Genomic DNA, 24549 nt, shown 5'->3' on the forward strand with positions numbered 1-24549 from the left:
TCTGTGAATGGGGTGTGGACCAAAACCCCCGCCAGTGCTGTTCCCAGTTCCTCTCACTTTGGTTGAGGAGGAAGGGGCGGTCCTGTCTTAATTAGTTCGCTCCTGGAAAAGTTATCAGCCACGGCTCAAGCTAGTATTGCCCCCAGCGTCCTGACTCCGCAACCTTGGACCACTCGTTGCGGGTCGCTGATAGATTATTCCACCGGCCTCCTCCTCCACTTGTGCCTCTTCACCTCTGCAGGGGCCCTGTTTTCTCCCCCTTACTGGGCGAGCCCGATGAGCCTCTGTTGCTTGCTTCAGCGCTGTCTCCTCTGCTGCTGTGCCGGCCTCCAGTGTTCACCGGGGCGCCTCCTAACAAGCTGTGTTGTTTGGCTGTTTCGCTGTCCCGGTCCCAGAGCCGCAATGTGCGATTCTTATGGCTGAAGGCTGGCCACCTGCGTCCGCGCTGCTCGGTTCCACCCCACCCTCCTCCCCGGCACCGCTGCGGATTAAATCACTGTATCTTTCCCCAGGAAGCCATCCTGTCGCCGGGGTCTCTCGCTGGAGTTTTGCTCACCTTGATGAGGGAGTCGTGAGTGGCTCTGGCCAGCTCCTGTTCTCAACGCTGATCCAGATGGACCGGGCTTGCGTGAATGCTGTTGCGCTCTAGGCCAGGCAGGGCCTCTCCGGCGCGAACAAGCCCCAGCTCAGGTGCCAGGATCTGGTTTACCGCTGGGCCAAATCCACTCCGGGTGGCAGGCGAGCCTTCCCACACCCTTCGCAGCCTGAATTGAAGAGATAAGGGTGCTATAAGTTTGGGATGTCTCACTCGGTCGCCATCTTGGCCACAGGCTTATTAATTTTTTAGTGCACGGTACCACCTAAACATCAAAGCACAAACTGCTGATATATGCAGTCGTGCAAGACCGGGACAAAGTAAAACCTTATGGCAGACCGCGATGGAGTACGAGTTGGATACACAAGGTGGATGGGGTTTGGTCGCAGCTTAAACACTTCTTACTATTAAAAAGTTTGGAGAAAAGTTCCTGAGAAGGTAGAGTTCAGCAGGACAAGGCAGCAGACAGTGTACAAGTGCAGGGTTCAACATCTCTGGAAATAGTCCAGTTCTCCTTCAGGCAGCAGGGCAGTCAACTGGGGATCCAGGCAGTCCTTCTGAAGTCTTCCACAGGGCCAAGAGTGTACTGAAGATGTATTTTGAGGGTCCAATATTTATACTTGGTGCCAGTCTTGAAGTTAGGGGCCATCCAGGACTAAGCCCACATATGGTTCTGAAAATGTTTTCTCTTCCTCTGCCAGTGCTTCAAGAAGTCTGTTGTGACAAAAGGCTGGTGTCTGGTTGCTTTGTGTGTGCTGGAGGCAAGTCCTTTGATGTGTAAATGGTGCAGGGAACTGCTCAGTTCCAGTCATCTAGGTAGGATTACCCATCCTGCTTACACTCAGTCCCCTTTTTCGCACTGTCTAGTAGGAATGCACAAACCCCAACTGCAGAGCCATTCAGAGTCATGTGATGCAAGACACTCGAGCAGGCACCAAATAGTTAGGGCATGAAAATTACCCACTTTTTAATGTCAGAGCTCCCTGCCCTATGGGCATTTAGGGCCTATTTTAGGGTTGAACTACATGTATTAATAAGGAAAGGTTAGGGCTGGCAAAAGGTTTGCCCAGACGTGGGTCCCTTGCTCACTTGGCCACTGGATTCAAGCTAGCCTGGCTGATGACGGCTGATTAGCCAGAACCGGTCCCAGGATGCCGGTTTCCGGTCCAGGGAAGACATGAAATCTGAACTGGGGTGGCGGAGTGAGCTAAAGAATGATGATGGATTAATCCCAGATCAGTTGACTGGGGGTGAGTGCTTGCAATGTTCAACACTCCGTCTATCATCCCCTTTGGTTTTGCTTTGTTCGCCAAAAGGTTTGTATTGCCTGATCGAATTGGCAGTTTAAAATTACACTACAGACTGCAATGGCAGGCCTGAGACATGTTTTAAAGTGCTACTTTAGTGGGTAGCACTATGAGCACTGTAGGTCCACTAGTAGCATTTAATTTACAGGCCCTGGGTACATGCAGTACCACATTATTAGGGACTTACAAGTAAACTAAATGTGCCAAAGTTATCATGTTGAAGGGAATGAGCACAAGCACTTTAGTACTGGTTAGCAGTGGTGAAGTGCACAGAATCCTATTGCCGACAGTAGCAAATTCAGGAAACAGGCGGGGTGAAAGCAAAAGGTTTGAGGTAAGACCACACCAAGGATGTCGGGGTCTAACACCCATATTTGCTTAAACAAAGCAGCATGGCTTCTGAGGTAACGGAGCGCAGATACTTAAAACACTCATAATAATTCATGAAGGGCCTCAAGCAGGCTAGGAGACCAAACACAGATTGAGAGAAAAATGGTTGACCTCTAATCTACAGACCACTGATGAAAGGAGCCTTGGAATGGTGGGAAAGGAAGGTGTAATTGATGTTACAGGTGTAAACTAGTGCCTTTATTGCACTACTACGCACCAATAGTAGAGGACCTCTCCTCCCAGTGTATGAGGATTCTATGGTGCCATTCTATGCTCATTTGTATAGAACATTTCTGAATTCAGCTCAAGGCCTGAGAATTCTGTTGGTATTATGTATATACAATAATAAAGGTAGATAACTTTTCCTCTAACTTGGGTGGTTGCATTGTGTTGGCGTATTTGTATCAGTAGTGTTTCTGTCTTCTTATTAACAAATATTACTGTAAAGAGATCACAATAGAACAGTACTTGGCGTTAGGCTCCAGTAAAATATTTGAGGGTACTTGAGCACAAGCGTCCAGAAAGTTCTCAATGTGACTATAAATATAAATGTTTGTGCTTGCATTTCTATATGTTTAGGAACACAGTTTCTCATCGATAAGTATATATGTGTGCAGGTTGTTGTAATTAATGTGCCACTATGATCTATCCCATTTCAGGGGCCAGCATAATTTACAGTTTAAAGCTATTCATTGCAAGAGTGTACTGGATAGTCCTGTTATTAGCTTAAACATCATTCCAGATCCTCAGAAGCCAGTTCGCCTGAATGTTAAGTATGACGAAAATGCTGTGTTTGCAGCAGGAAAGACCTTTCCTGGTGAGTTGAGTTTATACCCTTTTTAACGTTTCTGTGTCACTACATGCAAATGTTTTGCTGTTTTAATTTGATGTAGGTAATGTTCTTCTTTAATTTTATTTTTAAACGATTACTTTGACACTTTCTAAATTCAGCAAATGATTACTCATAACTAACCGGCATTAATGACTTCCTCTACAATCATATACAATTATGCCTTTGAAGGGAAAATGTTCTCTTCAGCTAGTTAAGGTTTAAGATCCTTGAACATCTGGGCAGGTGTGCATGTGCTTTTATTGTACATGGCTAGCAAGATTTTACCAGCTGCCCTTGAAGACCTCAGTGTCTTGCTGGCTCTTGATTGTTTGAAGAGAAGACTATTTAGGCCCTCAACCAATCTTAAGAATTTATAAGAGTAGACAAGCCACAGTAGGACCCTCAGGATTCTTGTCTGCCACAAAGCACGTCCAGCAACAGTATAGGAAGTTTAGAGGTCATTCCATTGAGTGGCCTATAGACAATGCCAGTCCTTTTCAACCTGTGCAGGAGCATCTGATAGAGACTACTAGCCTCAGATTCCTTAACGTAGAATTATCCCCAAGCATTAGACTAGATCCGGAGAACCTTTTTCCTTGCCACAGCAACCCTGCGCGCCGGGGGTGGCACCACGGAACTCCGCCCTGACGTCGTCCGCGTACGTGACGTCAGCGAGGTCACATAAGCCCCACCCCAGCGCTCTGACATCAGTTTTCTTCTTTTCCGCGTGCCACGCGGATCTGGATTATCTCTGCTCGCCTGTTTTCAGGCCTTCCCTCATTTTGGTGGGAACTGTGTGCGATGCCTTCGGACTTCAAAACCTGTGCTGAGTGTGCGCGTCCGATGTCGGCGACTGACCCTCACCCCATTTGCATATGGTGTTTCGGGCGAACACCATGACTCTGCGGACTGTGACGCCTGCCAGCAGCTCAGGCCCAAGTCCCGGCGGGAGCGCCAGATGAAGCTGCTCTCGGCCTGCCTGTCCAGGTCGGCCTCGTCACCACGTCTCTCCCCAGAAGGGTCCAAGACTTGCCGCTTCCGGCTGTGCCGCCGCCCTCCTCCACGGCTCCCTGGACGTCGCTCGCCAGTGGGTAAATCTGCTAGTCTGCCTCCGGGGCCTGGTCCTCGGTTGGCGGAGGGCGCAGGTTCCTCTCAGGATGTGCGTCCTCGGACGTCGGCGCCCTATCCGCCGTTCCCCGGCACGGGAGCGTCCAGGGCTCAGATGGAGGCCTACTGCGGCTCTGCAGGCCTCCTTGCGCCCGACCCCTGCCCCTGAGACATCCGCGGTCCCCTTGCCTTGCGCGGGGCCGGCTGCAGATTCACTGGCGGATTCGTCCCCGGCGCCGCCAGGTGCGGCTTCAGGAGCGGGTGATGTGGTGTCACCGGGGTGCGGCCCTTAGGGGTTCCCCTCTTCGACCCACGGCCCTCCCGCCTTGCCGCAAAGCCCCACGTGGTTCCCTGTGGCGTTGCAGGGGGTCGCTGGGACTTTGGGCTCGCCCCCGGGTTCCCCTCGGTCCTCTGGACGGGCGGTTGCCTTCGTGGAGGCCGAGCTGGCGCCGGTTAGGCGCCAGCAGCTTTCTTACCCGGGCCGGGTCTGAGATCACCTCCCCACGTTGCTCTCCATCGGGGGTGGGCCCCTCCGGGGTCGTGCCGGCGCCTTTTCAGCGCCGCTCCTTGTCTGCTCCGCCGACCCCGCCCTTTCCTCCTGCGCGACAGGTGGCACTGGAGGTGGATTCATAACTTCGGGTGGACGAGACGGCACCGGTGGCGGATGCTCCGGCCCCCGTCACGGACTCTCCGGTACCAGCTCAGCGTCAGAGCGTCGACTCTTCCACGGACTCTCCTTCATCTTCGGACGATTGCCGTCTTCTTGTCTGTTCCTCGCCGGAGTCCGGGCGCCGCATTGTGGCCTTCTCTCCGGCGCATTCTGGAGCTAGCTCTACCCCATCCTCACGGCTGCGAGTCCCGGGACCACTGTTCCGCCCCTTGCGCGGGGCTGCTCCTGCGGTTGCCCCGTCTTCTCCAGAGGCCTCTCGGGTTCCTCACTCGTCGGTGGGGTTCTCGCCCTTTCTGTGCAGGCCTTTCCCTCCTCAGGCGGGGCATGGGGACAGGCGGCTCAGCTTGCAGCCTTTGCCTACAGAAGACTTGCTCTTGCCCTTGCGCGGTCCTTCGGAAGCGAGCGTCACCTTTGTCCGGGCTATCGCTACGGCCACTGGGATTTTGCAGATGGACCACCTGATCGCGCCGGTGCCTCCTGGCCATTTGTTTGGAGGTTCTCCACCAGGGCTCTGGTGGTTGGGGGGAGGGAGGGGATTGTCTTTGCTTCGTTTTGAAGTTTCGCTCCATGATTCCCTTTTGGGGGCCTGGGGCCGCCCTGCTACAGGGGATCCGGTGCCTCCGCCACTGCTTCGTTGCCACCGCCTGGCTCCACATGGGCCTACTTGCCTTTCTTCCCATCCCCCAGGACCCTGTTCTTTAATCTGCCTTTCCGTCTTAGCCCTCAGTGTTGCTCCCACTGTCGCGGGAGGCCCGTTGGTTAGACTCTTGGGGGCGTAATGTCTTTGCATCTTCGAGCGCCGCTCTGCGTGCGCTCAACACGCTCTGTGTTTTGGCTAGGGCTACCTCTGCCCTCTGGGATTCAATGGAGTCCCTTCTGTCCTGTACCTCCGGGGACGGTGGTGTGGTGGACTTGCGGCACCATGTGCTCGATGGTCGTAAGTTGGCGTTGTTTATTCTGCGATCAGCTCTGGATGTCGCGGTCTCCGTCGCACGTGCTATGGCATGTTCGGTTGCCCTCCGCCGCCATGCCTGGTTGTGGGATGGTGTCTTCCTGGAAAATATCCAGGAGCGCATGGTTGATTTGCCCATTGACGGAGACCTTCTGTTTAACACTCACGCGGATTCTGCGATTCAGCAGCTCCTTGCGGGACTCCGTCCTCCTCCTCCATGAGCCTTGGTGGTCGGTTCTTTGGTGTTCTTTGGGAGGCGTTTATCCCGTTGCTCCGTTGGAGCTCTGTCTTTCGTTGCGTCTGGTTTTGGTTGAAGTCTGCCTTGGTGGCCTGTTATTGGCCCTTCTGCACTTTGGTTGCTGGTACAGCCCTTCAGCCTTGTGGTTTTCTGCCTCCTGAGGTTCTTGTGGTTCCTCGGGGTCGCTGGTGTGTATGGGTTTAGGTTGGAGTGCGCCTTCGAGGTCTTGCTGTTGCCCTCGTTGTGCCTTTGGCTGCTGGTTCCGCCCTTCACCTTCTTGGTACATCTTCTTTTGGCTGCTTGGTAAGCCGCCTGTGGTTATGTCTACGGGCCCCCCCCTTTTTTGTTCTTCCTCTGCTGCGGGGTTTTGCCCCTAAGAGGTGTCTCCCCTGGTTTTATTGGGGATGTGTCATACCCCAGTTGGGGTACTGGTTGACTATTGTGTAGTCCTCTTTTTAGTCCGGCGGCTGTGGCTGCCTTCTTGGGTTCCTTGCGTTCCCTGGTGACCCTGTATGCCGTCTGGGGCGGCCTTTCTTCTTTTTCTTTCTTGGTTTCAGGCTCTTGGGCGGCCTTCGTCCTTCCTTTGGTGAAGTCGTGCCTGTGGTTCCACCTCGGTTCTTGCTGTGTCGACTTGGTCTCAGCTTGCGTTGGCACGGCTGGCTCCCACTTCTGGTGCTCGATTCCGGGCCATTACCCTTGGGTTGCTGCCCCGGTTCCTCCGGGTTTTACCGCTGGGTCGGCTCTTTCTGGGGACTCTCCTCGAGCTCTCTTCTTTCGGCTTTGCCTTGTGCTCCATTGTTCTGTGCGCCTTTTCGGCGAGGGCAGAGGGTTGTGTTCCTTCTCAGGGGGCAGTGGTGGGTCTCTGATGACTTTTCTTCTTTGTAGTGTCAGTTTAAGGTGTTGAGGACCTTCCGTATCCCTACCCCTGTGCTTCTACCAGACCGGGTCTGGTAGCAGCGCAGGGGTAGGAACACTACATTTCAGTGTCTGCCTCTACCAGCACAGGATGTCGTAAACTCATGACTCGATTAGGGTTGGGGTTTAGATCTGCCAGTACCACTTTTTAGGTGCTGTACGGGTGGTCACTTATGTACTTCAATGAGGTCCTGACCACCACCAAAAAGTGTGGGTAGATCCTGTTTTGGTCCCGAGGAATTGCCTTCAATAGATAAACAGGCAAGAAACATTTTGACCTATTACACCAGCACATATTCCCACATACCTTAGAGTGGGAGTGTGCGTTTTTCTATTTTTAACCAAGGTAGTGACCACAACTCATTAAAATTGTTCTGAGTGGACCACTATTCCCTGTTTTAATTCACAAACACACAATATAACCACCTACACTCGTATTTCACATTAGGGCCCTCACATGTACTGCACTCAACGGCTTAAGCAATAAAGATATCCGCCAATTAGGCCCCATCACGGGCGCCTGATCGGGTATTGCAGTGCCGACATGTGTAGGAGCAGACCCAATGATGAAGCAAGACACCTGCTTGTTGGGTGTGTGAGGGTCTCTTTCCAATAAGGAGGAATCCCTTCTCCTGTCCTTGTGAATACCCACACACTTGCGAGATCACATACCCCCCCACCTGCATTTCTTGTTAGGAACTACATACCTTGTTAGTTACACAAGTCTTTGGGCATGTATGTTGGACCTAAATAAATAAGCCCTGTGTTCCCCCTCTTGGAAATAGCAGAAGCTGATTGCACCAGGAGTTACAGCTTCCTCTAACTCTTCCTTCCCTCATGCAGTGGCTGCCAAGCCGCTTTAACTTGCCTTCACAGGTCCATGCCAGCTGGTAGGGGGCAGGAAATTACATTTCTGCCCCAGCCAGAAATCTGTCACCTCGAACAGATGGTTATTCCACATTTTTCAAAGAGTTTACTCCCTGCCTTTCATTTCCCCCTATTCTGTTTTCCCCCATGTTAGCACAGTTTTCCGCTTTTTCTGGGCCACTATCAGTGGACCGTTCGGTCATCTTGCTGCAAGCAGTCAACCTTCTTCTGCTCATAGGTGTCATTCGTAGAGAGGAGAGGTGTTCTATTCTCCCTGCTTCTTTGCACAAAGAAGGACATATACCTATTCTGCAGTTCCGCAGTTGTCTACAGTTCACAGTGGCGTCCGAACACTTACAATTTGCCTTGCTCCCCTTCAGCCTCACCTCAGCCCTTTGGGTGTTAACGAAAAAGATGGTGGTGGTCAGAGATGCATGTGTTCCCATGCATAATGACTGGCTGCACAAGGCAGGCTTGTCACAATCAGTCGTAGACCACCTCTGGACAAAAGCTGAACCCCGGACGTATTGGGCTTTTTCCATCAAAGAGCCAAAGTCCTACATGGCCCTCCCCCTCAGTGCTAATTGTCTTCATTAGGGCTTTCTGAGACATGGTGATGTTTAAGTCCTTTTCACTGTTCTAACTAGTCTAGGACATTCATGTTGTTATCTCAATGTTTTCTGCTCAAATCTGGGTTTCAGTGCATATGACGCTGAGGCCTAATGCATCCCAGATGGAATATGCGGGCCCTGCAGTGGAACCTTCTCTTTCAGTGGGTCTGCTGTCAGAGCTGTCTCTCCTACTCTGTCCAGGTCTCACAGAAGACGACTTAGGATCTTCTTTAGTGACAGACTAGCGCCAGTCTCACCAATTGCTGTGGTCTCCGAAAGAGAGCCAACTCCACATCCACCTTTTGAAGCTTCGGGTGATGTGTTTTGCCCTGAAAGCCTTCCTGACATTCATTATGCACAACATGACCACCATATTATAGTGCAATAAGCAGTGGTGTTTGGGCGCCACTTATGGGTGAGATTCACAAGCTTTTCGAGTGACGTTCAGGCATCGCTCCTGGATATACCTTTTGACTGGTTTTGCCTTTTTGATGAAAAGTCCAACTCTGCCCTCGAGTTCATCAACAAAAGTAGAGCCACTTTGAGCTCCCTCAGTCTCTCCACTCTCACAAGGCAGTATCCCCAACAGTTTTGCCCTTTTTCAAGAAATCCACCTACAGGTAGTGTCAAGGCCCACCACACCAACAGCAAACAACCTAGTCCCTCTGGCTGCAGCCTCCGGTCTGCTTTAATGTGCCAGGAGCTACGCAAAACCACCCTGTGGGAGGCAGGATCAGTCATTCTCTACTTGGGTGGCAGGACATAACATTCCACAGGCAGACCCTGCAGATAGTCCAATGAGGCTGTTTATTGTCATTCCTTTCCATCCCCACACATCTTCCACCCACATTACAGCACCTTCTGAGAATCATTTTGCTATTTTCTTGCAGGAAATTCAGGCTCGCTTGGAGAAGGGAGCCATAGAGAGTATTCCAGCCCCTTAGTTCGGAACTCGGTACTCCCATTATTTCCTAGTGCTCAAAAGGGTTGTTGCCTTTGTCATGTTTTAAATCTTCGACCCTCTCACGTCCTTCCTGCAGAAGGACACGTTCAAGATGCTCACTATGACCTAGGCTCTAACTGCCTGGATCCAGGAGACTGCATAGTTGCATTGAACCTACAAGATGCCTAAATCTATACCCTCGTCCTGCAGGCCCACAAGTGGTACCTGCAGTTCAAGGTAGGTCATAAACCTCTTCAGTTTGTCTTGCTCCCTTCTGAACTTACCAGTGTTCCTTGGGTACTCACCAAAGTGATGGGGGTGGTTGCAGCGTACCTTCAGAGGTTGGGGGTACTAGTCTTCCCTACCTTAACGACTAGCTGTTTCAGGTGGGCTCGAAACCGTTGGTCTTAAACCACCTCCAGACAATTGTGAAATCCTCAGATCATTAGGGTTCATAATCAAGGTGCCTAAGTCCCACCTGACTCCTTCATAGAAGCTCAGCTTCAGTGGAGCTTTCCTGAATACAGTGCGCTTTTTAACCTTTCCCTCCAAATCAACAAGTCCAGGACACTCTGGCTGTGATCCCGATATTTAAGCCTTGGCCCTCTGTAACAGTGAGGGTGGCTCTGAGGCTTCTTGGTCTATTGTCCACCTGCATACTGCTCGCTGACTGTGCCAGCTGGCACATGCGTGCACTGCAGTGGGATGTGATGTCTCACTGAGCCCAACAACATGGAACTTGTCAGATTCCATCCAGGTTTCAGAGAAGATGGCGCAAGGGCTGAAGTGGTGACAACTCGACCGCAATTGCACCAGCAACACACCACTCATCCCTCCCCATGCAGAGTTGATGGTGGTGATTGAGGCGCCACTCTTGGTATGGGGAGGTCATCTGGGAGAGGTGAAGAACAGAGGCCTGAGAACTGTCTTCACATCAACTAGTTGGTGTTGTGGACCATTCGCTTGCCATTGAAAGCCTTCTTGCCGTCCATCATGAGGAGGCTTGTTCAGTTCTCAAGGATAACACCACCAACCTATGGTTTTTGGAACAAGGAGGATGGGCAGGGGTCCTGGGCTCTGAGTCATTGGACCTGGCTAAATCGCCTGGTCACTTCCCTCATCATGCACCAATTGGTGGGATCTTTAAAGTACCTGAATTCCAGGGCTGACAAGCTAAGCTGACCACGTCCACAGGATCACGTATGGCAGCTACATCTGAAGGAGGTGAAGGACATCTTCCAGCAATAGGAAGAACCCTGGATTGATTTCTTCATCAGTGTCTTAAACATGCAACGTCAGCTCTTTTGCACGTTGCGGTCCCCAAGACTGCTTTCTCTCCGAGGACCATTCGACATAAAGTGGGGCACAAGACTCCTATTTGCCTTCCTGCCGCTACCTCTCCTGCTCCAAGTTCTGAAGAAGATCAGTAAAGGCCTGGCACAGGTCATCCTAGTGGCTCCAGAATGGGCCTGGATAGTATGGTACCTGGAACTGTCCTCTGATTAGGCTGCTGCTCGGGGAGGTTCTTCTTTTACAGCAGAAGGTCTCTGTCCTGAACTGGGGCCACCACAATCTACATCTCTGCGTGTGGAGATTGAGTGGTGGTAGTTGACTGCATTCTGGCTGTCTCCCAAAGTAGTGGATGTAGGAGGAGTGCTTTTACAAATTCTGTTTATGCCTTACGCTGGAATAAGTTTGTGGCTTAGTGTAGCACCCGTAATTTGGACCCGTTGCAGGTCAAACTTTTGAATGTGTGTCTGTTTGTTTTATCTTTGGCGCAGAAAGGAGTTGCAGTCGGCACTGTTAAAGGTTCTTTATCAGGCATTTTACTAACTGTCTTAATTCAAATCACTGGTTCTGATGTGATTCCTTAAAGGTTTGAGCCGTATGTTTTCTCCTATACACTTTGTGATCCGTATTTTCATATGTGTACCCCGTTTAAACAATTTCACATCTGCCCCCTTCATCTCCTGACCCTGAAGATGGTGATTCTCAAAGCGATCCCCTTCGCTCTATAGGTGAGTGAGCTTCAAGCTTTGTAAGTCCAGCCACCCTACACTACCTTCCTTACGGTCAGATTGGTGCTGAGGACTAGAGTGCCCTTTTTACCAAAGGTTGGAACTCCCTTTCATGTTGGACAGGTGATCACTTCTTTAACTTTCATTGTACCAAACTCAGAGAAGGAAATATCTCTTGGACCCCAAAAAAGCATTCTGCTTTTAAATCAATTGCACTAACGATCATAGGGTGGACGATCTGCTCTTTGTGGGGTTGTCTGGGGCAAACAAAGGCAAGTCAGTGGAGAAGAAGACCTTATTCAGGTAGCTATTCCTCTGCAATAAACTCTGCTATGTGTTGTCCAAAATGCAGCCTCCAGAATATTTAAGGGCCTGCTCCACCAGAGCCAAAGCTACTGCCGCCCCTCTGGCATGCCAGTGCCTGTCTTGGATTCTTGTCAGTTTTGCTGTGGTTAACAGAGCACACATTCATGAGGGATTATTTCCTTGACAGCCAGGTCCAATGGGAATAGCATTTTGGCTGTTGGGTCCTGCAGGACCTTTTGATCTGTGTCATTCCACAGACTCTCCACTGGGTAAGGTACTGTTTTATATCTATTCTAAAGGGAGGAATATGTGGAAAGAGGTATTCATTAGAAGAACAAGTTACCTAGCTTTGGTAAAGCTCTTTCTGTTTGGGTACTGTATCTAGCTGCATATTCCTCACAGCTCTCCCACCTCCCGTTCTGTGAAACATACTGCTTTCCATCTAAAAAGGCCTCAAATTATATCTCCACAGTGGCCCGAAGAATTGGATTTTGGGCTCCATGACCAAAGACACAGGCAGTGTCCAGAAAAAAGCTGATGTCAGTGTGTTTGAGTGGTGCCTATATGCGGTTCCAGCTGCCACTTCCGAGGCGGAGCTGAGTCCCTGTGAAGCCGCACTATGCCACCTACTGATGTGCGGGAGCTATGCTGGAAAATATTCTAGATCCATTGTGGCCCCCTGAGGAAGTTTGAGGAATCTGCAGTTAGAGTATCTACCAGAAAGAGTATTACTGGAGATAAGTAACTTGTTCTGTCAGATACCACTGGAGGGCCATTTTACCAGAAGAGGGTCCATGACTTGCTCCACGTTTGGAATGTACTGATGTAATGTCTATTCTAAAGGCGAGACATCCGTGGTTAGAAGTATCCATCAGGAGAACAAGTTGCTTGCTTTCTGTAATGGTCTTTATAGTGGATACCTAGCCACAGATTCCTCCCTGACCATCAGATAGTCAGGCGACCTATGTTTTTCAGTACCTTGACACGTCTCTCCAGAGACACCTTCCAATGACCTGTGGAGTACTAGTGAGCTTATTCATACTCTATCAATCAATCAATCAAAGCATTTATATAGCGCACTACTCACCCAGAGGGTCTCAAGGTGCTAGGGGGGGGCATCCGCTACTGCTCGAACAGCCAGGTCTTGAGTTGCTTCCTGAAGGCGAGGTGGTCCTCGGTCAGGCGGAGGTGGGTCGGGAGGGAGTTCCAAGTCTTGGCGGCGAGGTAGGAGAAGGACCTTCCCCCTGTGGTGGCTCTTCGGATGCGGGGGACGGCGGCGAGGGCGTGGCCGGTCGATCGAAGCTGGCGTTTGGGAGCGTAGAAGTTGAGGCGGCTGTTGAGGTACCCTGGGCCTTGGTTGTGTAGGGCTTTGTGTGCGTGGGTGAGGAAACGGAAGGTGATTCTCTTGTTGACCGGGAGCCAGTGCAGGTCTCTCAGGTGTCCGGAGATGTGGCTGCGACGGGGGATGTCCAGGATGAGTCGTGCTGAGGCGTTCTGGATCCGGTGGAGTCTCTTCTGGAGTTTGGCGGTGGTTCCGGCGTAGAGGGAGTTGCCGTAGTCCAGACGGCTGGTGACGAGGGCCTGGGTGACAATCTTCCTGGTCTCGGTGGGGATCCACCGGAAGATCTTACGTAGCATGCGCAGGATGTTGAAGCACGACGAGGAGACGGCGTTGACTTGTCTGGTCATGGAGAGGGAGGAGTCCAGGATGAAGCCCTGGTTGCGTGCACGGTCTGTTGGTTTAGGTGCGCTGCCTAGGGCGGGGGGCCACCAGGAGTCGTCCCAGGCGGAGGGTGAAGATCCTGCTAGGATTTAGGATTTTCATTTGTCCTTCATATGCTTTTAGTGGTTACAGTTCATCAGTGAAATTCTAGAGATAGTTGAAAGGAATTATCAAATGCCCCCGGGCTCCTATTAAACTAAATAAGGTTGCCTTTTTATGGGGTAACTCTGGCCTCTGCATAGGTGGTGAGATGTTGAGCTGGGAGGTGTGGCATTCTGCGAACATCCACAGCCTCCAACAAGTCCTCGAGGAGGGCCTTTTATTCCTTCGCTGCGCTCCACATGGAATTAGGTCTCCCATCTCATCAGTATTGGCAGTATTTGCAGTAACGGCTTTGCCTCACTCGTCTCCTAGTCGCTCTGTCCTGAGACCTCCAACTCTCTCCTGTAGTCTCCTACCTTAGGACATGTGGTCGCTTCTGCCGGGTGATGTCTTTCTTTTGCCTCTTAAGTCAACATTTCTTCTCCTTGTCTCTCCTGAATAAACTCCGTAACAAATGGTAGACCAGACTTCAGACAGATCATGAAACGGAGGACTGGGGGAACCTTTTGGACGCACTGGACTGTGGGCCCAGGTGGGGTAGTTGAAGTTTTGTCTCTTTAAGTTATTACAAGACTGGCACTGGACTCCTGTAAAACTGCGGACAGCAACAACCGTTGCGTCCTAATTAATTATAATCAGTGATTGCCCCACAGTACGACCTTTTTAGAGGTGACTGGCGCCACACTGAGCGAGACCCCACCAGTCACAACTCCCTTGTTCCGCCCCCTCCCCCCCCATACTTCTACATGACCTTACGGCATTCCCGGACTTTTCCCACCTTCAGAACTGTCTACTGCATACGGCGCTCGCCACAGCAAAGATCTACATTCTTCGTCCATGGCGCTCGGGATGTACCAGACTAACTCCTATGAGCGGGTCATCTAAAACCTGCAGGACAAAGCAGAGATCTTGCGTGTTTTCACATTTGCATCTGCGTTTTCAGGTGGGAAAGGAGCATTTTCAATTCTCTCTACTCCCTTTTGGGCTGACCAGTGCTCCTCGGGTGTTCACAAAGGTGATAGTGGTGGTTGCAGCACATCTTTGGAGTTTGGGGATACCAGTCTTCCTGTACCACGACTGGCTGTTAAAGGCGGGCTTGTCCAGGATGTTGTCAACCATATCCACACGATGGCCGACCTATTGATGTCTTTGAGTTTTACCATCAATATGCCAAACTCACACCGGACTCCTTCACAAAGATTCTCTTTTATCAAAACTATACTGGACACAGTGTTGGTCAAGCTATACCTCCGCCTCGTCTGATTCAGGAGATTCGGGATTTGTGTCGTACGGGTCCTACTAATTAAGTGAGACAACATATGCATCAAGGTACGGCGACTAAGTCCACTCATATAATCGGAATAGGTTGGCCCAATTCCTCGCTAGCTCACAGTGCGCCATCTGAACCCCTAAACCTGATAGGGGACCGGATGGTGTCTGCAACCTCAGAACATGACCTCTCTAATTCCCCCTAGGAAATTGTGGAAACAGATCTACCCTTTCGTTGTTACCTTAGGCACGCCCAAAGGGAGACACAAGAAATATACCAATTGGCATTTCAACTATTTATTGAAGCAATTAGACTCTTGTGTAAAATGTATTGTCAAGGCACTTTTCCTGACCGTATAACCCCTAGTAAGGACTTTAAATTCCAGCAATAGTACCCAAGATCAATCTGTTCGCCGTCCCTGAAAACATGCACTGTCAACGCTTTTGCACATTGGACTTCCCAAGACGGCTCTCTTGTAGACTCATTCCGCTTGAAGTGGAGCACAAGACTCCTGTGTGTCTTCCTTATGCCTATTCTCCTGCCTATAGTTATGAAGAAAATCAGGAACGACTGGGTCCAAGTCATACTAATAGCTTAGATCTGAAAGAGACCATTAGTTATAGATTCCTTACCTTAGAATTACCCCCGGGTGTCAAACTATATCTGGAGAATTTTTCTTCAGCAGTACCGCTGCATGTTGGTAGGTGGCGGCGGTCAACTCCGCGTTTGTCGTCTGCGTTGTGATCGCCGGGATGACGTTGCGGTATCTACTTAGACGCCACCCCTGCGCACTGACCTCAGTTCTTTCTTTTAACGCGCCAGCCAGCGCAGATCCAGAGAGAGCGGTACCCTTAGTCATTTTTTGACTAATACATTTTTGGCTTTTTGTCGACATCTTTTTCGAGACGTTCGACTCCTGGTGCATAGGGATGTCACATCGTCGGACCGGCTTCAAAACTTGTGACTCCTGTCACAAGTTGATGGTGGTTACAGACCCACACCTTGTTGGGCCGTGAACCCTAAGTCTTTGCGGGAGTGGTCCCGAAAGCTTCTGGAGGCCCGGCAGTCAGCTCCTCGCCGCTCGAGGTCCCAGACGAGAGGAAGGTCGAAGGACAGGTCGCGGAGTCACCACCATCATTCCTCCTCGAAGTCTTCGTCATCGGGTAAGTCGAAGCACAAAAAGAAGGCGAAGAAGCACCATCGATCTTCGTCTCTTCCCCGTCTTTCAGCCGTCGGGAAGTGGAAGGTTGTCGTCCTTCGGCTCCGTCCGCGGAGCCCGTTGGGTCGGCTCTGAGCTTCCCTCCCTTCCTGAGAGCCGGAGCGACCCCTGCCCAACTTCGTACATTTTACAAAGCCCTCCACTCCATTTTTGCGCAGTCCCGACTCAGCCCTGTGGACTCGTCTGGGGGTTCTAGGCCTTCAATGCAAGCGGCTCAGGTGCTGCAGCTCCCCCAGGGATCCAGGCCTGAATCTGGATCGGTGCCGGTCGACATCACAACACCTCCTCTGGCACCGACTCCATTGACGACGACGCACCCTCCACCGGTTGTTTCCCCAGCCGGCGTTGACCCCGGCCTCCCCCTCGACTTGGTGCCAGACCGGCGCTGGTATCGGCGCCAACCGGTACATTTGTAGCACTGTTCTACCCTGGCGATCCTTATCGCCCTGAGCGGCAGCCAGTGGAAGGTGAGGAGGACAGGGAGGGGGTCTATTGACCCTTTGGCAGAGAAGAGTTGGGTGATGCCAGTGGTCTGGATACCTCCCCAGACCTTGGTGTGCTTTCTACCGTGGCTATGGAGAAGGGAGCATCTTACGCTATGGTGTTGCGTAGGGCGGCTGAGGCCTTGGGCCTTGAGATTCCTACGGTGGTAGTCAGGACTAGCCTCCTGACAGAGGTGATTCAGCCACAGGTGCATGATGGATCACGAATGGCATCTTCACTCAGAGGTGGTACAAGGTCTCTTTCAGCAGTGGGCAGAGCCTTGGTTAGATCTGTTTGCCACCCAAGAGAACACGCATTGTCAGCAGTTCTGTGGGTTGAAATTTCCAAGGTGGCACTCGCTAGGCGACACTTTTTATCTCAAGTAGAATTGCGGTCTTCTATACGGTTTTCTGCCTATACCACTTCTGCCCAGAGTGCTGAAGAAGATCAAGCGCGACTGGGCCCAAGTCATTCTTGTGGCTCTGGATTGGGCACGAAGAGTCTGGTATCCTGAGCTCTTGAACATGGCCAATGACCCTCCAATCAGACTGCCTCTTCGGGAGGATCTTCTGTCGCAGCAGCAGTGGACGGTCCTCCACCCGAATCTGTCCACCCTCCACCTCCTTGCGTGGAGATTGAGCAGCGACAGTTGACAGCTTTTGACCATCCTCCCAAAGTCTGTAATGTTATCTTGGCAGCCAGGCGTCCCTCCACTAAAAAGGTATACGCCTGTAGATGGACCAAATTTGTGGCATGATGCACAGCAAAGGCTGTGGATCCCCTTTCTGCCCCTCTTTCAGAGGTTCTCCTCTTCCGTTCGAGGCATGTGGGCTGCTGAATTCATATCTGTGCATAGATCGCCGCCTAGTGTTGGGTCCGGATGTTTGCACGTTGTTGTCCTGGAAGAGTCTTCGAAGTATCCTGGGATAGGTGACTCCTCCCCTGGACTACAGTGCGCATGGGCATCCTCTCCATCCTCAGATTGTTTTTTTCCGCCATTGGGTTCGGATGTGCTTATCTTGACTCAAGTTAGGAAAAACTTTTTTCAGGCCAAAAGGCCTTTAGTTCGCGTCGGTACTGTTCCCGATCGGTATCGATAGTTATTTGTTAGTTTACTAACTTCAAGACCAACTCTTTTCGCATCATATCCGACCATCGACCCGACTTCGACGATGGAATCGAGGACACCATTCAAGCGGTGTCCTGTATGCAATGCGAAATATCCCCATGTCGACGTCCACCCGGTGTGCAACAAATGCCTTGCACCGGATCACGACGAGTCCACATGTATGGCCTGTTCCCGATTCCGATCCAAAAAGACTCTCCGGAATCGACGAGCAGCGAGACTTGCAGCGCAGCAAGCGGCACCGGCCCCGACCAACATCTTCAGCGCCGAGGACGAAGATGTGGAAGACGTGGAGAACCTACCCTCCAGCCCCGCTTCCGAAGACGACTCCGGATCGGAAGACATCGAAGAACGACTCTTTCACAGAGACGAAGCCGACACCGAGGTAGGAGACTACAATGAGGCCTTAGGGGCCGAAGAGAGTAGCTCCGGTGACGAGCAAGGCCTACCCGTACGGACGGAGGATATCCCAGTGCGTCAGTCTATGGCTCCGGTCAAGGGATCGCCTTCGGGCCTTACCCAAGACCTATCCCGCAGTTCTTCGGCCCCGCCCTCTGGCCCGGCCTCGGACATTCAGCGGCAGCCATTACTACCCAAAACGACTGGTTTCCCTTCATCGAAACCGAAAGCCCTAACGGTTCCACAGAAACCGAAACTGAAAGTAACACTGGTCGGATCGAGGCCCACCACACCTTCGACGCCAGCCAAACCCGTCGGCACCGACCGCACCAAACGGGACTTCGGTGCCGAGCTCGCAGCAGCCGACGCCGGCGCCGACACACGGAAAAAGGCCATCGGTGCCGCCAAACCGCCTCGGCTCCCGGCACCGAAACAATCGGCTCCAGCCACAAAGGTCAAAATAGCTGCTGCGTCTCACACTCCTTCCAAAGCAGCACCAAAGGCACAATCATCGACGCTGTCGACGGCTACTACCTCTCCTCGACTCGATGACCCCGTGGCGCCGAAAAAGTCCACGCCTGCCTCTACAGAACCGGTCGGCGCCAAAGAACCGTCGGCGTTCCAGGTGCGGCAAGTTGCAGCGTCCTTGCACCGCATCAAAGAAAAGGCAGCCCTACAGGACCCTTCAGGCTCCGAGCCGAAAAAAGCTCAAAAAGCTTCTCCGGCACCGGCCAACATCACTTTTGGCCTGCCGCCATCCACGGCACCCAAACTGTTCGAAATCAGAACACGTGTCACCCACACTAGGATCACACCTGCCGAACGCTCTCCTACGGAGACGTCACCATCCCACATCATCGATGCCGACACCGGCAGAATGATGCTCCACAAGCGGAGGATAACTTCCGAGCCAGCTTTGGACTCCTACCGGATCCCTCTAAAGAAAAAGCTGCCAGTGGATTCGGAACCAGTTCTTTACGAACCTCTCCATACCTCTTACCAAGATCTACAGTCCTTCTCTCCGACACACTCCGAAACCGACGTTCTGGAGGAATACATGGGTGACCACGTCCCCTACCCCGGAGAGATGGACCCTGACGGCCAACAGGACCCTGATCAGGCTTGGGATGACCCTGCAGACCCGGGTGCACATATGGATACACAGGACACGCAGCTATATGGTGCGAAAACGTCTCCCACCGAGGACACCGCCGCATTCAACGCCCTTATTGAACGTGCTGCGGCCAATCATTTTTTTTTGATGAAACATTTTTTATTGTTTTCATAACAACAACACAGTACAAACCCGCTTCCTCCACGGCCAAAGAATGTTTAGTACACATAAAGTTACCAGCCAACAACCGGGAGAATGAGCAACCGGAGCGCACCCTCAGCCCCCGCCCAACGCACAAAGGCCGCCCTCCATCGCAAGAAGCTAGGCCCCGTCCTGGACTTCCAGTGCATAGTCAGTTCCCTCTTGGCCATTATCAATCCTAAGTCGTAAAACTTGCTAGTGACCTTCGTCCGGCGGGTGTGCGGGAACCAAAGCAGCAAACGGGCCCCCAGGTCCGGGTCAATAGCTCGGTCCGTCACCTGATTAAGGCAATCCATGACCTCTGCCCAATAATCACCCAGCTGGACGCAGGACCAAAACATGTGACGAAAATCAGCGCCCTCTCTCCCGCACCGCGGGCACTGCGAGTGCGCCCCCCCCAAAAATTGCAATATTTTCACTGGTGTCAAATACGCCCGGTGCAACGTGAAAAATTGCACCAACTGGAACCGGGCATTGCGCGTTCCCTTCCAGGCCCGCCGCACCAGCGTGAACCAGGTAGTCTCGGGGATCGGTTTCTCAAGGTCCAACTCCCACTTGCCCCTCAAGGCGGCAAGGGGCGGCAAGCCTTCCATCGCCAGCCTGCGGTATAGGCAAGTAATGGCCTTGGACGTCCCCGCTGCCATCACTACATATTGGCAACCCGCAGCGACCGGCGGCTCCGAGAGCCCCGCATTCCAGTGCCGCTGAAGGCTCGCTACCAGGGCCGCGTGAAGCAAGAAGTCCCCACGTGGGAGCCCATAGGAGTCCTGCAACTCTTGGAACGGCAGCAGCACCCCCTCCCGGAATAAGTCACCCACCATCTGCACACCCAACTCCTCCCAAACAGCCAGCCCAGACCAATCGCCTCCATGCGGGAACGCCGTACACATCCCCAAAGGAATCTCCGGGGCATAGGGGCGAGTTATCGCCGCCCTCCTCTGGCATCGGTTCCAACACAGCCGGAGTGTACGCTCTTCCAACGTGAGCAGGTCAAGGTCCAGCCTCTGCTGTAAGACTATGAAGGCTAGCACATGTCGCGGAATCAGCCTGCCCTGTGGGCCCTCCGGGCCCCGGTATTCTCTGGCAACCGCCTGCGTAAGCCACTGGAGTTGGGCCGCCAGATAGTACCACTCGAAGTCCGGGACTGCCAGGCCCCCTTCCGCCCTCGGCCGCCGCAGGGTGGTCAACGCCACCCGCCTTCTCCCGGAGCCCCAAATGAAGCCCGTGGACATCGCCCTAAGCCGTTGGAAGTACGACGCCGGCACCCATATAGGTAGGGTGCGAAAGTAATAGAGGAGTCGTGGCAACGCCACCATCTTCAACAGCGCCACCCTCCCGGCACACGAAAGCGGGAGTGTACTCCAGAAACTCATGCTGCCCCGCAATCCGCGAATGGCTCTGCCAATGTTCCCCTCCAGCAAGTCCTGCTGGGTGTGGTAGATATTAACCCCCAGATACCGCAGGCAGCCCCCCTCCCATCGGACCAGTCCCAGTGACTGGGGGGCCCGGCCGCCCGGTCCCAGCGGGAACAAGCATGTCTTGCCCCAGTTGACCTTGAGCCCTGAGAGGCGTCCAAAGGCCTCCAACAAGGCAGTAGCCCCACTCAGCGCTCCCTCGGCATCCGCCAGAAACATCAGCAGATCGTCAGCATACAGGGAGATATAGTGAGCATCCCCCCTTAGGTGAACTCCAGCATAGGAACGCCCCAGCCGGGCATGCGCCTCCAACGGCTCAATAGCCAGGGCGAGCAATAAGGGGGAGAGCGAGCAACCCTGCCTCGTTCCCCTCCGCACCGGGTAGGAGGCCGAGATAGTAACCCCCGTCTTCACCCGGGCCGTGGCCTCATTATAGAGCAAGGTGGTCCAGCGTACAAAGCCGTCCCCCAGGCCAAAAGCCCGCAGCACTCGGTATAAATAGGGCCACTCCACACTATCGAAGGCCTTTTCAATATCGACCGACAGAGTGCAGGCTTCCGGATATATGTCCCGGTCCAGCTCCATCACCCGTAACAAACGTCGCACCGACGTGGCCGTGTTACGTCGGGGGATAAAGCCCGCCTGATCTGGATGGATCAAGGCGGTCATATGAGTCAACAGGCGCGACGCCAGGATTTTGCTCAGGATTTTGTAGTCCACCGTCAACATGGAGAGCGGGCGGTATGCCGTGCGCGCGCCAGCCTCCCCTCCTGGTTTCAGCAGAGGTACCACAATAGCCTCTCGAGCAGAGGCTGGTAAGCGCCCAAGACGCCAAGCCTCTCCGTAAAGGACTTGCAGCTGCGGCGCAAGCAAATCTGGACAAGCCGCATAGAACTCGATGGGCAGTCCATCTACCCCCGGGGTCTTTCGCCTGGCCATTTGCTTAATTGCTGCACGAATCTCGCCCAGGGTGATAGCACCCCCGAGGTCCATCTCGCTCTCCGGGTCCAGCCGGGGCAGGCGAGCCGCCACCAGAAACTCAGCTAAACCGTCAGGTTCTCCCCGCATGGTGCTGTCATACAGCCTTGCGTAATAACTGGCGAACTGCCTATTAATCTCCTCCTGAGAATAAACCGGGACCCCCCCTGCCTCGACCAGAGACAGTATAGGTGTACCGCGGGCCGTCGGGGACGCCAACCATGCCAAAAGAGACCCCACCTTGTCCCGTTCCGCATGCGCCCGGGTAAGGTATTCCTTATGATCAAAGCAGCGAAGCTTCTCTACACACACCGCCACGCCCTCCCGTGCCTCCACGACCGCAGGTAGCTCGCCCTCCCCCGCCTGATGCGCGCGCTCAGCCGTCCGCAGTTGGGCCTCCGCCCCCGCTACCTCCTTCAACAAAGTCTTCCGCACGCCAGCGGTGGATGATATACAAACTCCCCGGACCACTGCCTTGAACGCGTCCCACTCCGCCGCCCGGGTCGACGCCGTATCCGCGTTAGTCCTAAAGTACTGCTCTATGCAGCCGCTAATCTCAGCCCGGAAAACCGGGTCCTCCAGCAACAAGGGGTTTAAGCGCCAAGTGGGTATCGCCTGCCGCTGTCTAGACCACTGCAGCACCCCCATGCAAGGGTTATGGTCCGAGATGGTTTTAGCCAAGTACTCACTGTGTCGCATCAGAGTCTGGGCATCCGGGGAACACAATATGCTGTCCAAGCGGGCATACAACTCGTGGGGGGCTGAGTAGAAGGAGTAATCCCTATCCCTCGGATGATGCGTCCGCCATGTGTCTACCAACCCCCATGTGTCCTGCCAAGCGCGCCTGCTATTAGCCACCCTCCGGACCACCGATTGTGCCAGGGCGGGTGGGACCTATCCAGCTCAACATCTACCACTGAGTTAAAATCCCCCCCCAACACCACCGTCCCCGTCAAATAGGCCGCGAGCTGCCCCGACAGTCTGGAAAAGAAGGCGGCCTGGTCTACATTAGGGGCATACACAGTACATAAGGCCATGTCCCTCCCATCTAGTCTCCCCTGCACTGCTACAAACCTGCCCTCCGGGTCCACCAGTGTCGCCAGCGGCTGGAAAGGGACTCCCGCTCTAACCCATATCAGGGCCCCTCGGGCAAACTTGGAGAAGGTAGTATAGAATAGTTGGCCTCGCCAGCGCCGCTGTAACGCCTTCCCCTCCTCGCGATCTAAATGGGTTTCTTGGGGGAAGGCTACCTGGATCCCTCTCCGCACCAGGTAGGCGTGGATTTTATATCTCCTCCCCATAGAGGTGAGCCCCCTTACATTCCAGGTCAGGACTCGCAGTTCAGGTGGGGTCCCCATCCCATCGCCGTACCAACCACTCTTCTCCAACCCTCCGAGGCACACTGACATTCCCCTGAAACCCCACAACTCCCCAACTCCCCACACGCCCTCCCCTCCCCAGAACAGGTGCTAAACTGCAGTTACCCATCCAAATACCACCCCAAACACTATCTAACACTCTGGTAGCCACCAGCGTCTCACACTGTCCGTGAGGGTGAGGTGGTGGCTCTGCACCAGACGGGCCGGTCGACTGTCCCTTGTTGTGCATCCGCGCCCAGTCCCTGCAATTCCCCCCCCGGTGTTCCTCGCCCCCTCAACTCTCTCGCTCTCCAGCTCCCCATCCCGGGGCCCCCCCAGCAGCTATCCCCGGACCGCAAGGCATCAGCAAGTACCGATCACACGCCCAACCCCGCAAAACCAGTTCAGGGCCCTCCACCCCGCATACTCACCGCTCCCGCTCTGCGCCTCTTACTGCACCCGGGGAAGTCCCAGTTCCTTCAAGCGTCCAGCAGTTCATCTGCCGTCCTTGGGGTCACGTCCGGCAGCAGCTCCGCATCCTCTCCGGGGCCATCCGACAGGGAGGCCTCCGAGCCCCTCTTGGAGCCCGAGTCCTCACTGGGCTGGGAGGTCGCGGCCCCTGAAATCACAGAGACCGCCTGCAACGCGGCCCGCCGCTCCAGCGCCGTCTGAGACGCTCCCGGTGATCGAACCCCTGTTGTCCGTGTCCTGTTGCGCCTGCTGCGGCGGGCCCTCGCTCGGGTCCCCGACGGTCCCTCCTCGTCCACATGCGCCGCTGCTCCCGTTCGGGCCGATTCGAACCAGCCCCAGGCCGCCACGGGATCCGTAAAGAAGAATGTCTTGCCGTCCAGTACCACCCTGAGGCGAGCCGGGAACAGTAAGGAGTACTGCAGGCCCTCGTCCCGCAGCGCCTTTTTCACCGCCTGAAAGGAGGAGCGTCTGCGCTGGACCTCCATAGGATAATCCGGATAAATTGATACCGGGACATTCTCCACGTGAAAGGGGCCCATGGATCTCGCCTTCTGGAGAATGATGTCGCGGTCCCTGTAGTGCAGCAGCCGAGCAACCACCGGCCTGGGAGGTCGGCCCGGATCCGGGGGCCGGGCCGGGACCCTGTGCGCCCTTTCCAAGGTGTAAAACTGTGTCAGCCCTCCCGGCGCCACCACCTCCTTCAGCCAGGTCTCCAGATAAGCCAGCATGTCCCCCCCTTCAATCTTTTCAGGCAGGCCCACCACACGGATGTTGTTGCGGCGATTGCGACCCTCCGCGTCCTCTGCCCTCTTCTCTAGGGTCGCCACCCTCCTGAGGAGGTCCGCCGACTGGGCCTCCAATGCCTTCTGCGCCGGAGCTGCCAAATCCAACGTGTCTTCCGTCTGCTTGACTCTATCCACCAGCTTCCTATGGTCCGCG

The 24549-nt window shown here is 53.7% G+C and overlaps 1 protein-coding gene across 1 annotated transcript in view; it reads left to right on the plus strand.

Moving 5' to 3' along the window:
- The window catches only part of SMCHD1 (structural maintenance of chromosomes flexible hinge domain containing 1), a 1955900-nt gene that overhangs the window by 1104872 nt on the left and 826479 nt on the right, over positions 1 to 24549 (plus strand). The window contains exon 32 of the mRNA XM_085605822.1: positions 2952 to 3109. Coding sequence (XP_085461948.1) covers positions 2952 to 3109 — 158 coding nt within the window. The remainder of the gene's footprint in view (positions 1 to 2951; positions 3110 to 24549) is intronic.

This window comes from Triturus cristatus, chromosome 5_1, assembly GCF_964204655.1.
Source record: "Triturus cristatus chromosome 5_1, aTriCri1.1, whole genome shotgun sequence".
In the NCBI taxonomy this organism is placed as follows: Eukaryota; Metazoa; Chordata; class Amphibia; order Caudata; family Salamandridae; genus Triturus; species Triturus cristatus.